General features: G+C 47.8%; 1 protein-coding gene across 1 annotated transcript in view; it reads left to right on the top strand.

Annotated features, from left to right (window-relative positions):
- The first annotated feature begins 2,188 nt into the window (after positions 1–2,188).
- The window catches only part of LOC139275060 (beta-1,4-galactosyltransferase 3-like), a 51,826-nt gene continuing 40,840 nt past the window's right edge, over positions 2,189–13,174 (top strand). Inside the window, exon 1 of the mRNA XM_070892000.1 lies at positions 2,189–2,700. Within this exon, the coding sequence (XP_070748101.1) occupies positions 2,451–2,700 (250 nt within the window). The 5' untranslated portion in view covers positions 2,189–2,450. The remainder of the gene's footprint in view (positions 2,701–13,174) is intronic.

The following is a 13,174-nucleotide window of genomic DNA, read 5'->3' as shown; positions in this document are numbered from 1 at the left end:
GACCTATGTTCTCCAGAGTTTAAAAGAATAAGAGGTGATCTCATTGAAACTTTCAAAATTCTTACAGGGCTTGACAGGGTAGATGCAGGGGGGATGTTTCCTCTGGCTGGGGAGTCTAGAACCAGAGGTCACAGTCTCAGAATAAGGGGTCGGCCATTTAGGACAGAGATGAGGAAAAATGTCTTCACTCAGAGGGTGGTGAATCTTTGGAAGCTGCGGTGGCTCAATCGTATATTCAAGACAGAGATCAATAGATTTTTGGATATTAAGGGAATCAAGGGATATGGGGATAGTGCAGGAAAGTGATGTTGAGGTAGAAGATCAGCCATGATCTTATTGAATGGCGGAGCAGGCTCAAGGGGTCAAATGGCCTAATCCTGCTCCTATTTCTTATGTTCTCATGTTGTCCTCACTCTTTAGGGTCTTCATGGTCATGGCAATCATCTCAGAATGCAACAGGTGTACCTTTGACTCTGTACCTATAGCTGCATCCTCACCATCCCACGCAACATTCCGGTTCTGACCGCTCCTTGCCCCCAATCCCAGTCTCTCTGATCCTTGGACCTTAACTCTGTCCAAACCACTGACTCCTCCCTGCTAGACCAGAAATCCGTGCACGCGCCGGTTTCAAATTGGCAAACTTTGGCACAGTCTTGTGCATTTGTCAATAGTGGACAGTGCGCAGGAGCGAGGCGGGGCAAATAATTTGGTCATCGACCCTTGGGCAGTGCGCAGGAATGAGGCTGGCATTGTGATTGCCACCCCCTCGGGCAATGCGTGGGTACATCATCATCATAGACAGTCCCTCAAAATCGAGGAAGACTTGCTTCCATTCTAAAAGTGAGTTCTTAGGTGACTGAACAGTCCAATACGGGAATTACAGTCTCTGTCACAGATAGGACAGACAGTTGTTGAAGGAAATGGTGGGTGGGGAGTCTGGTTTGCCGCACGCTCCTTCCGCTGCCTGCACTTTCTTTCCGCATGCTCTCAGCGACGAGACTCGAGGTACTCAGCACCCTCCCTGATGCTCTTCCTCCACTTAGGGCGGTCTTTAGCCAGGGACTCCTAGATATCAGTGGGGATGTTGCATTTTATCAAGGAGGCTTTGAGGATGTCCTTGTAACATCTCCTCTGCCCATCTGGGGCTCGCTTGCCGTGTAGGAGTTCCGAGTAGAGCGCTTGCTTTGGGAGTCTTATGTCAGGCATGTGAACAATGTGGTTCGCCCAACTGAGCTGGTCAAGTGTGGTCAGTGCTTCGATGCTGGTGATGTTGGCCTGATTGAGGACACGAATGTTGGTTTGTCTGTCCTCCCAGGAGATTTGCAGGATCTTGCAGAGACATCGTTGGTGGTATTTCTCCAGTGATTTGAAGTGTCTACTGTATATGGTCTATATCTCTGAGCCATACAGGAGAGCGGGTATCACTACAGCCTGTAGACCATAAGCTTGGTGCCAGATTTGAGGGCCTGATCTTCGAACATTCTCTTCCTCAGGTGGCCTAAGACTGTGCTGGCGCACTGGAGGCGGTGTTGAACCTTGTTGCCGATGTCTGCTCTTGCTGATAACAGGCTCCCGAGTTATGGAAAGTGGTCCACGTTGTCCAGGGCTGTGCCGTGGATCTTGATGACTGGGGGGACAGTACTGTGTGGTGGGGTCAGGTTGGTGAAGGACCTTTGTCTAACGGATGTTTAGTGTAAGGCCTATGCTTTTGTATGCCTCAGTGAAAGATGTTGACTATGAGTTGGAGTTCAGCCTCTGAATGTGCGCAGACGCAAGCGTCGTCCGTGTACTGTAGCTCGACGACAGGATGGGACGGATTTGGATCTGGCCTGGAGACGACGATGGTTAAACAGCTTCCCTCTGGTTCTGTAGTTTAGTTATACTCCGGCAGGTAGCTTGTTGACTGTGAGGTGGAGCATGGCAGCAAGGAGGATCGAGAAGAGGGTTGGCGCAATGACGCAGCCCTGCTTGACCTGGTCCTGACATGGATTGGGTCTGTGGTGGATCCGTTGGTCAGTATCAGTACTTGTGACAACCCCCGCCCCAGTGCAGTCGGTGCGAGCTCTGCGGTCGCCGCCCCTCGGATAGTGCGCAGGTGCGAGCTCTGCGGTCGCCGCCCCTCGGATAGTGCGCAGGTGCGAGCTCTGCGATCGCCCCCCCCCCCCCCCCCCGTCAGTGCGCAGGTGCGAGCTCTGCGGTCGCCGCCCCTCGGGCAGTGCGGAAGGCAGTCGGTAGGTGGCCGCACTCCAGGCCGGCAGTTGGTTTGTTGTTCGGCACCAAACCGTTATGTGCCCGCGGTGTTGCGCCGAGTCACCACTTCACCGTTGGAGACAATGCAGCAAACGGGGATGAATCAGTGTGAAGCCGAGCGGTAGCCCGGCTCGAGCGGGCGGGTGGGCCCGGCCCGGCTCGGCTCGCTGCCTGCCGTTGCTGGAAGCGGCGGGTGGACGATGAGCCGCCTGTGCTCCCCGAACCGGCCCTACACCCTGCTCCTGCTGGCGATCCTCCAGCTGGCTTTCGTCCTCTTCCTGTACCGCCGCAGCCTCTCGGGCTCCTTCGCCAGCTTCTTGTATGAAGACGACCGCGGCGGCCGCTGGGATTACTCCAAAACTCACGACGTTTACACCAACCTCAGCTCGGTCACCCCGAGCCCGGACAGGGACACTGCAGCCAAGTGTCCGGCTGAGTCGCCGCTGCTCGGTAAGGCAAAACTTTTCTTTGTGCAGAATCGGTCGCGCTAGGCGACCCCGGCTCCCGGGAGGTCTCTCAGACTGCGAACCTTCCTCCGCCTGCTAAACTCTTGTCTTTACAGCAGTCCTCGCGTCCAGCAAGCTTAGCGGGAGGGTCAAGGACTCAGTCTGGGCAATTTTTTGAGGGCAATGTCAATCAACGGGTAAGTTGATTTTTCTGTACTTTGCTAAAAGTAGAGGGTCCAAAATGTCAGCGCCAACAGTTTTGAAAATGAGGCTTTTACGAAAAATGAGACCAGGGCAGTAAAGCAAATCGAGGTAACTTGAGATTTAGTTTTCTACCTCTTCAACAAAGTAAGGCAAAGGAATGAATGGGTTCAGAGCTTACAAATAGTTCACGGAAGGATACCTACACTGCATGCATGTTACTGGCGGCCCCTCGAACAGCTTGACGTGCTTCAGCTTCATCTGGAAGACCGGTGCGGTTCTTTGGTCGGCAGGTCACCGTGCTCACGGACCGACTCGTCCACCGGCGAGCGCTCCACGTGAAACTCCATCTCCCTTATCAGCCTCTGCTCAAAGCTTGGAGAGTTTGTTCTCCTGGCTTTGCCTCACTTGGCACTCTGCCTTTGAGTCAGAGGGTTCTGTGTTCAAGCCCCACTCTTGAGTACTTGAGCACATAATTTAGGCTGGCACTTAGTGCAATACTGATGTAGTGTCTGAGGTGCCGTCTTTCAGATGAAATATTACACTAAGGATCTCGGGTGGTGTAAGAAGTCCCATGGCACTATTAAAGCTGGAGTTCTCCTGGTGTTTAGGTCAATATGTATCGCTCAACCAATGTCACTAAAACGTTGATCACTTATTACTGTAGGACCTAGAACAATGGCTACAAATCAAAGTACTTCATTGTGTGTAAAGCACTTTGAGACATCCTGAGCTTGTGAACGGTGCTATATTAATGCAAGTTAGTTTGTTCTCGGAGGGAGACCACAAAAACCTGTCATTTAACATTAGGGAGAGTCCCACTGTCACACAACGCGAGTCACACAGCCCCATCTATAGGTGAAATACCATGAGAATGTTGTGGCCTTGCACTATTTTTAATATATAATGGGTACATAATGAGCAGTTTAAGATTTGTCGGGTGTTTAGTTTGTGTGTGTGTATATATGTTTGGAGGGATGTATCCTTTTTATATTTGTAATAAAAGGATACATTGAATTACAATATGATTTGTGCCTCTTGTATACTGTGGTTACATGTACAGCATATTGATTTCACTTTTTATTTGTACATTTTTGGCAGCAGCATGCAAAAAAGCATGACATGACCTTGTAATAGTGTGGTTTCTATCATTATCCTGAACCTGTAATGTGAGATACTGAGTTTTGACCATACTAATCTTCAAAACACATGCATGATGTAGATGTTGCAGTCGTAAAACTTAATTGATTATAATGAACAATCTGCATGGACTGTTCAAACAATAACGGAAGATGGTAGATCTGAGACAGGGCCACTGAGAATGGGGATGGCGAACCAAGAAAAAACCGTTAGCATGTTTAGATTTTGTTGACAAAAGCATAAAAACCTTGCACTTTATCCAAATCAGTCTATTGTGGACTGTTACAATTGTGCTGCACACTTTTCAGCTATGTAAACTCAACAAAAGTTTAGATACTGTTATAACTTGAGTGAATCTTTAATGGTTTGTAATGCTTACCAGAAATGCATCCTCTGCCCAAAAAAGCCTCAACTTACCACCTGTATTTTTGAAGCATTTTTGTAAACCCATAGAAGATACCACTTCTCTAATATGTAGTGGACCTAATCCACATTTGCAAAGTAAGAGCATCAAATCCAAGGTCTGTCATGGTTGCGTTAGTGTTTAATAAAGTGCAATAATGCATATGACAATTTCATACATTTAATATGGCATTGTTTATAACAATGGGGACCTTCAATACTAGCCTACTGCTTGTTCTTTGCTCCTTCAGCTAACTTTCACCCCACCCTCGAGCTATTGCGTTTAGCATCTTCATATTTCCTTCCTGCCTTCAAAAGCCTCCTAGACTTTCCTCTTCAATCATGCTTTTACACCATCATTTTTTTTTCTGGCTTGATGTTTACTTGCTGTACACTATTGTAAGTGACTCGATGTGACTCTATGAAATGAGTGCCTTGGCAATGCAAGTTGTTTTGAACATAGACTGAACTAATTTTTTCTATGCACGTTTGAAGATTGCCGCAAAAACATGTAATAGATTATCTTACTTGATTTAAAGGGGAAGGTGAATGTCCCCAATCTATATATTGAAAGAATATATTATAAATATGTCCCTTGATTTTTTTTTTATTTGTAGAAAGTCAAATTTATTACTCTGAAATATTTTGGCTGTTCTCTCCTCTAGACTGTTCTGTAGAAACATAGAAACAAGGTGCAGGAGTAGGCCATTCGGCCCTTTGAGCCTGCACCACCATTCAATAAGATCATGGCTGATCATTCACCTCAGTACCCCTTTCTTGCTTTCTCTCCATACCCCTTGATCCCTTTTGCCTTAAGGGCCATATCTAACTCCCTCTTGAATATATCCAATGAACTGGCATCAACATCTCTCTGCGGTAGGGAATCCCACAGGTTAACAACTCTGAGTGAAGAAGTTTCTCCTCATCAGTCCGAAATGGCTTACCCCTTATCCTTAGACTGTGTCCTCTGGTTCTGGACTTCCCCAACATTGGGAACATTCTTCCTGCATCTAACCTGTCCAGTCCTGTCAGAATTTTATATTCTGAGATTCTATGAGATCCCCTCTCATCCTTCTTGACTCCAGTGAATAAAGGCCCAGCTGATCCAGTCTCTCCTCATATGTCAGTCCAGCCATCCCGGGAATCAGTCTGGTGAACCTTTGCTGCACTCCTCAATAGAAAGAATGTCCTACCTCAGGTTAGGAGACTAAAACTGAGCACAATTTTCCAGGTGAGGCCTCACCAAAGCCCTGTACAACTGCAGTAAGACCTCCCTGCTCCTATACTCAAATCCCCTAGCTATGAAGGCCAACATACCATTTGCCGCCTTCACCGCCTGCTGTACCTGCATGCCAACTTTCAATGACTGATGTACCATGACACCCAAGTCTCATTGCACCGCCCCTTTTCCTAATCTACCACCATTCAGATAATCTGCCTTTGTGTTTTTGCCCCCAAAGTGGATAACCTCACATTTATCCACATTATACTGCATCTGCCATGCATTTGCCCATTCACCAAACCTGTCCAATTCACTCTGCAGCCTCTTAGCATCCTCCTCACAGCTCACACCGCCACCCAGTTTAGTGTCATCTGCAAACTTGGAGATATTACACTCAATTCCTTCATCCAAATCATTAATGTATATTGTAAATAGCTGGTGTCCCAGCACTGAGCCCTGCAGCACCCCACTAGTCACTGCCTGCCATTCTGAAAAGGACCCGTTTATCCCGACTCTGTTTCCTATCTGCCAACCAGTTCTCTATCCACGTCAACATTACCCCCAATACCATGTGCTGTAACTTTGCACACCAATCTCTTGTGTGGGACCTTGTCAAAAGCCTTTTGAAAGTCCAAATAGACTACATCCACTGGTTCTCCCTTGTCCACTCGTTCCATCCTCAAATTCCAGAAGATTTGTCACGCATGATTTCCCTTTCATAAATCCATGCTGACTTGGACTGATCCTGTCACTGCTTTCTAAATGCGCTGTTATTTCATCTTTAATAATTGATTCCAACATTTTCCCCACTACTGATGTCAGGCTAACCGGTCTATAATTCCCCGTTTTCTCTCCCTCCTTTCTTAAAAAGTGGTGTTACATTAGCTACCCTCCAGTCCATAGGAACTGATCCAGAGTCAATAGACTTTTGGAAAATGATCACCAATGCAGCCACTATTTTTAGGGCCACTTCCTTAAGTACTCTGGGATGCAGACTATCAGGCCCTGGGGATTTATCGGCCTTCAATCCCATCTAATTCCCTAACACAATTTCCCACCTAATAAGGATATCCTTCAGTTCCTCTTTCTCACTACACCCTAAGTCCCCTAGTACTTCTGGAAGGTTATTTGTGTATTCCTTCGTGAAGACAGAACCAAAGTATTTGTTCAACTGGTCTGCCATTTCTTTGTTCCTATTATAAATTCACCTGAATCTGACTGCAAGGGACCTACGTTTGTCTTCTTTAATCTTTTTCTCTTCACGTATCTATGGAAGCTTTTGCAGTCAGTTTTTATGTTCCCAGCAAGCTTACTCTCCTACTCTATTTTCCCCCTCCTAATAAAACCCTTTGTTCTCCTCTGCTGAATTCTAAATTTCTCCCAGTACTCAGGTTTGCTGCTTTTTCTGGCCAATTTATATGTATTTTCCTTGGATTTAACACTATCCTTAATTTCCCTTGTTAGCCACAGTTGAGCCACCTTACGTTTTATTTTTACTCCAGACAGGGATGTACAATTGTTGAAGTTCATCCGTGTGATCTTTAAATGTTTGCCATTGCCTATCCACAGTTTACCCTTTAAGTATAATTTGCCAGTCTATTCTAGCCAATTCACGTCTCATACCATCGAAGTTGTCTTTCCTTAAGTCTCTGAATTAACTGTGTCACTCTCCATCTTAATAAAGACTTCTACCGTATTATGGTCACTCTTCCCCAAGGGGCCTTGCACAACAAAATTGCTAATTAGTCCTTTCACATTACACATCACCCAGTCTAGGATGGCTAGCCCTCCAGTTGGTTCCTCGACATATCGGTCCAGAAAACCATCCCTAATACACTCCAGGAAACCCTCCTCCATCGTATTGCGACCAGTTTGGTTAGCCCAATCTATATGTAGATTAAAGTCACCCATGATAACTGCTGTACTTTTATTGCACGCATCCCTAATTTCTTGTTTGATGCTGTCCCCAATATCACTACTACTGTTTGGTCTGTACATAACTCCCACTAGCGTTTTCTGCCCTTTGGTATTCCGCACCTCCACCCATACAGGTTTCACATCATCCAAGCTAATGTCCTTCCTTACTATTGCGTTAATTTCCTCTTTAACCAGCAATGCTACCCCACCTCCTTTTCCTTTCTGTCTATCCTTCCTGAATGTTGAATACCCCTGGATGTTGAGTTCCCAGCCTGGGTCACCCTGGAGCCATGTCTCCGTGATGCTAATTATATCATATTCATTAATTGCTGCCTGTGCAGTTAATTTGTCCACCTTAATTACGAATACTCACATTGAGGCACAGAGCCTTCAGGCTTGTCTTTTGAACACACTTTGCCCTTTTAGCATTTTGCTGCAATGTGGCCCTTTTTGATTTTTGCCTTGGCTTTCTCTGCCCTCCACTTTTACTTTTCTTTCTATCTTTTGCTTATGCCCCTATTTTACTTCCCTCTGTCTCCCTGCATAGGTTCCCATCCCCCTGCCATATTAGTTTAACCACTCCCCCTCGGACATTGGTTCCGGTCCTGCCCAGGTGCAGACAGTCCTGTTTGTACTGGTCCCACCTCCCCCAGAACCGGTTCCAATGTCCCAGGAATTTGAATCCCTCCCTTCTGCACCACTCCTCAAGCCACGTATTCATCTGAGCTATCCTGTGTTTCCTACTCTGACTAGCACGTGGCACTGGTAGCAATCCTGAGATTACTACCTTTTGAGGTCCTACTTTTTAATGTAACTCCTAGCTCCCTAAATTCAGCTTGTAGGACCTCATCCCGTTTTTTTACCTATATCGTTGGTACCTATATGCACCACGACAACTGGCTGTTCACCCTCCCCCTTCAAAATATCCTGCACCCGCTCCGAGACATCCTTGACCCTTGCACCAGGGAGGCAATGTACCATCCTGGAGTCTCGATTGCGGCCACAGAAACATCTGTCTATTCCCTTTACAATAGAATCCCCTACCACTATAGCTCTCCACTCTTTTTCCTGCCCTCCTGTGCAGCAGAGCCACCCACGGTGCCATGAACTTGGCTGCTGCTTCTCTACCCTGATGAGTCATCCCCCTCAACAGTACCCAAAGTGGTGTATCTGTTTTGCAGGGGGATGACCGCAGGGGACCCCTGCACTGCCTTCCTTCCACTGCTCTTCCTGTTGGTCACCCATCCCCTATCTGGCTGTGTACCTGTTACTTGCGGTTTGGCCAACTCACTAAACGTGCTATTCACGACATCCTCAGCATTGCGGTAACTCCAGAGTAAATCCACCCGCAGCTCCAGTGCCGCAATGTGGTCTGTCCGGTGCTGCAGGCGGATACAGTTCCCGCACATGTAGTCGCCTACTACTTGCGGGGGAAGGGAAATTTACAAGCATTCCAGAGCAGTTTCATTCATTTCAATTGAGGGCACATTTTGGCAGAAAACATTGCAGAGTTTGCTGGTTGTATGTTTACCTGGGACATTGAAAAGCTCTACATGTATTTTGTTTACTTTCTCTAGCTGTTTATAAAACACAAATTGCAGCACAAAAGCTTTAGTGATTGAGATAAGTGTGTGGATATCTTCCTCTTATGTGGACAATTTTCTGATAATTCCTTGAACTGGTTTCACCGTAACCAAAATTCACAAATCTTGTTCCCTATTTTTGCATTTGAACATTTTCTCATTCATCAATGTGTCTGTTTGGTTGTCTGCAAGAAGTAATTTCAGTAACTTAGAAATGTAGCACCATGTTTGAAATAAATTTTGCACATTGAGTGAGCTGGGATCAGTTTGACAATTTGATTATATTTTTGATAGTCAAGGATGGTGAACACTAGTAATATAGGGCCCAAGTTTCCACATGATTCGCGCCTGATTTTTAGGAGCAACTGGTGGAGAGCGGACTATTTTAGAAATCGCAATTCTCCACATTTTTTTTCTGCAGTTCTAGTCAGGTAGAACAGTTCTAGTTTAGAACAGAATTTTTTCTTCAAAAGGGGGCGCGTCCGCCACTGACGCCTGATTTGAAAGTTTCCACAGTGAAAATGTACTCCAAATTAAAGTAGAATGGAGCAAGTGAAGATTTTTGTAGAGCTGAAAAAAACCTGTTCTACAAATTAAAAAATCAGGCGCAGGTTACAAATTAGACGTCCAGAACGAGGTGGGGGGAGTGGGGGGGGGGGGGGGGAAGGGAACTCATTAAATTCGACAATAAATCCTTATTTATACTTCTACAAATATTATACAAATAAATACAACCTGAATAAACATTTATAAGCCAAGAAAAGATTAAATAAACCATCTTCCTACCTGTGTGAAAGTGCTTCAGCCAGGGAGAATTCTGCAGCTGTTCGTGCCGCGGAGAGTGAGAGTGAGAGTGAGAGTGAGAGTGAGAGTGAGAGTGAGAGTGAGAGTGAGAGTGAGAGTGAGAGTGAGAGTGAGAGTGAGAGGCGTCGGGGAACAGGAGCGCGGGTCGGGTCAGTCGGGGCGGGGGGGGGAGCGGGTCTCGGGTCCGGGGGGGGGAGCGGGTGTTGGGTCTCGGGTCGGGGCGGCGGGGGTAGGGGGAGCGGGTGTCGGGTCTCGGGGCGGGAGGGGGAGCGGGTGTCTGGTCGGGGGGGGGGGGGGAAGCGGGTCTCGGATCGGGGCGGGGGGGGGGAGCGGGTGTCTGGTCGGTGGGGGAGGGGGGGGAGCGAGTGTCGGGTCTGGTCAGGCGGGGAGCAGGAGCTGGCCGTGGGAGGAGCCCCAGTGAGGCCATTGGGCCAGGGCTAGGGGCTGCGTGCTTCGGGCCCCTCCCACACAGTTCGGCGCCTGGAGCTACTGCACCTGCGTGCCGACTGTAGCGCGCATGTGCAGAGGTCCCGGCACTGTTTTCAGCGCCGGGACCTGGCTCCACCCCCCCCACAGCTCGTGCTGGCTGCGCCGAGGGCCAGAGGACCTGTAAGTAGGTGGAGAATACTGAGGATTTTTTTAGGCGCGAAAAACGGGCGCCCAGCTCGGAGGGGCGCCCGTTTTTTTTTCTTGTGGAAACTTGGGCCCATAGAACCGTGACTAAATATTTTATTTTTGAAGATCAGCTTCTTAGCCCAGCAATTTTCAGTGGTTTTCAGCAAAATTAACTTTTTAAAAATCAATAATTGACTATCAATAACTTTCCTAAAGATAGAGCAATATCTGCAAAGGTAACATAAATGCAATTACACAAGTAGTTAACAATGAAGACTAAGTGCAGAACATTCGGGGGCAGAAAACGGGCAGTAGTGGATCAGCTGCCCATTATGCACCCTGCCTGATGAAGTTCGCTCCACCACTTGAATTGTTACTATTGGGGAATTTTTTGATTTAGTGGCAGTGTTGCTGCAGGGCTCCTGATGAAAGTTTTGTGCAGTTGAAGGTAATATCAATGGAAACATGACAATTCTTGAAAGTTGGTGGAAGACCCATTGTTTTTAAAGTCCTGCCTCTACCAGCCTCACCTGGCTGATTTACTTTGTTGCTGCCAGCTGTGTGAGATCTATGGGCCCAAGTTTTGGGTGGAGTTGCTCCTATTTTTTTTGGAGCAACTAGTTTAGTTCGGATTATCTTAGAAATCGCAATTCTCGGCATTTAGTTTGCTCCAGTTCTAGTCAGTTAGTTTACTTTTGTTTTAGTTCAGTTTTTTTTCAAAAGGGGGCGTTACCAGCCACTTACGCCTGTTTTGCAAGTTTAGGCAGCGAAAAGTTACTCCAGACTAACTTAGAACGGAGTAACTGTCGGCTTTTGTACGCTCAGAAAAACCTTGCGTACACTTTAGAATTAGACGCAGGTGGCCAGAGATGGGGTTGGGGGGGGGAGGGAAGTTGGGGGATTTTCCAAAGCATTAAACACTTCACTTTTATTATTGATGATGGTTCTTTTATTTTTAAATTATAAATAAATCAATTAATAACTTTTTTTTAAAAATCATTCAATAAATAAAAAATAAAAAGATCCTACCTCACCTACCCGTCCAGGAGCCCGGCCACGGATAGGGGCTGCGTGCTGCAGACTGGAAATCGGCACTCTGCCCACTCCAGGAGCCCTTTCGGCCAGGCAGGGCTAGGTGCGGTAAGACGCACACTGGGAGGCTAGGCTCAACGTGGCATCGGGGGGGTGGGGTGGGGGAAAGAGAAAGAAAGAAAGCGAGGTGGTGCTGAACTCTTGACTTTCTCCTCCACTGTGAAACCCCTCCAATATTTCTTGCCTTGGGGAGATATCCAGTCAGCCTTACTTGCATCGGGGTGCTCATTCGGCCAGGACTCGGGTCTGCGTGCTTCGGGCCCCTCCTAGACAGCCAGCAGCACACGCACACAGAATCTGGGGGCCAGGAGCTACTGCGCACGCGTGCGGACTCCACTGCGCACGCGCACAGCTGCCGCCACTCTTTGGCCCAGGGCAATAGCTCCACCCTCCCGTGCTGTTGTGCTGCGTCGTGCTGACTGCTGAACAGGCCTGCTGCACTCGGAGAATCAGTTATTTTATGTGGTTGCATATTTACCTTGTCTACAATAGTTTATAGAATTACATAGGATATACAGCACAGAAACAAGCCATTTGGCCCAACCAGTCCATGCCAGCATTTATGCTGCACTCGAGCCTCCTCTCATCTTTCCTCATGTAACTCTTATCAGCATACCCTCTATTCTTTCTCCCTCGTGCTTATCTAGCCTCCCCTTAAATGCACCTATACTATTTGCTTCAACTACTCTCTGGTAGTGAGTTCCACATTCTCAACACTCTCTGGGTAAGGCCACTGACGCCTGATTTGAAAGTTTCCACAGTGAAAATGTACTCAAACTAAAGTAGAATGGAGCCAGTGAAGATTTTTGTAGAACTGAAAAAACCTGTTCTACACATTAAAAAATCAGGTTACAAATTAGGCGTCCAGAACGAGGTGGGGGGGAGGGGAGGGGGTAAGGGAACTCATTAAATTCGACAATAAATCCTTATTTATACTTCTACAAATATTATACAAATAAATCCAACCTGAATAAACATTTATAAGCCAAGAAAAGATTAAATAAACCATCTTCCTACCTGTGTGAAAGTGCTTCAGCCAGGGAGAATTCTGCAGCCGTTCGTGCCGCTGAGCGGGAGGGGGGAGGGAGAAAGCCGTTCGTGTCGCTGAGCGAGAGAGAGGGAGGGGGGAGGAGGGAGGAGGGGGAAGGAGGGAGGGGGGGGGAAGGAGGGAGGGGGAGGGGGGGGAAGGAGGGAGGGGGAGGGGGGGAAAGAGGGAGGGGGGCAAGAGAGAGAGGGGAGGGGGGAGGGCTGGGAGAAGAGGGAGGGGGAGGGGGGGAAGAGAAGAGGGGAGGGGGGAGGGGGAGGGAAGGGGGAGGGGGAGGGCTGGGAGAAGAGGGAGGGGGGAGGAGGGGGGGAAGAGAAGAGGGAAGAGGGAGGGGGGAGGGGAGGGGGAGGGAAGAGAGAGGGGGGAGAGGGGGGAGGGGAGGGGGGGAGAAGGGGAGCGTAGGGGGGTGAAGAGAGAGGGAGGGGGGGGGGAAGAAGAGGGAGGGGGGAAGAAGAGG

The sequence above is a fragment of the Pristiophorus japonicus genome, chromosome 10 (assembly GCF_044704955.1).
Source record: "Pristiophorus japonicus isolate sPriJap1 chromosome 10, sPriJap1.hap1, whole genome shotgun sequence".
NCBI classification, from domain to species: domain Eukaryota; kingdom Metazoa; phylum Chordata; class Chondrichthyes; family Pristiophoridae; genus Pristiophorus; species Pristiophorus japonicus.
The sequence above is the reverse complement of the archived record's forward strand: the minus strand, read 5'-3'. Positions and strand labels throughout refer to the sequence as shown.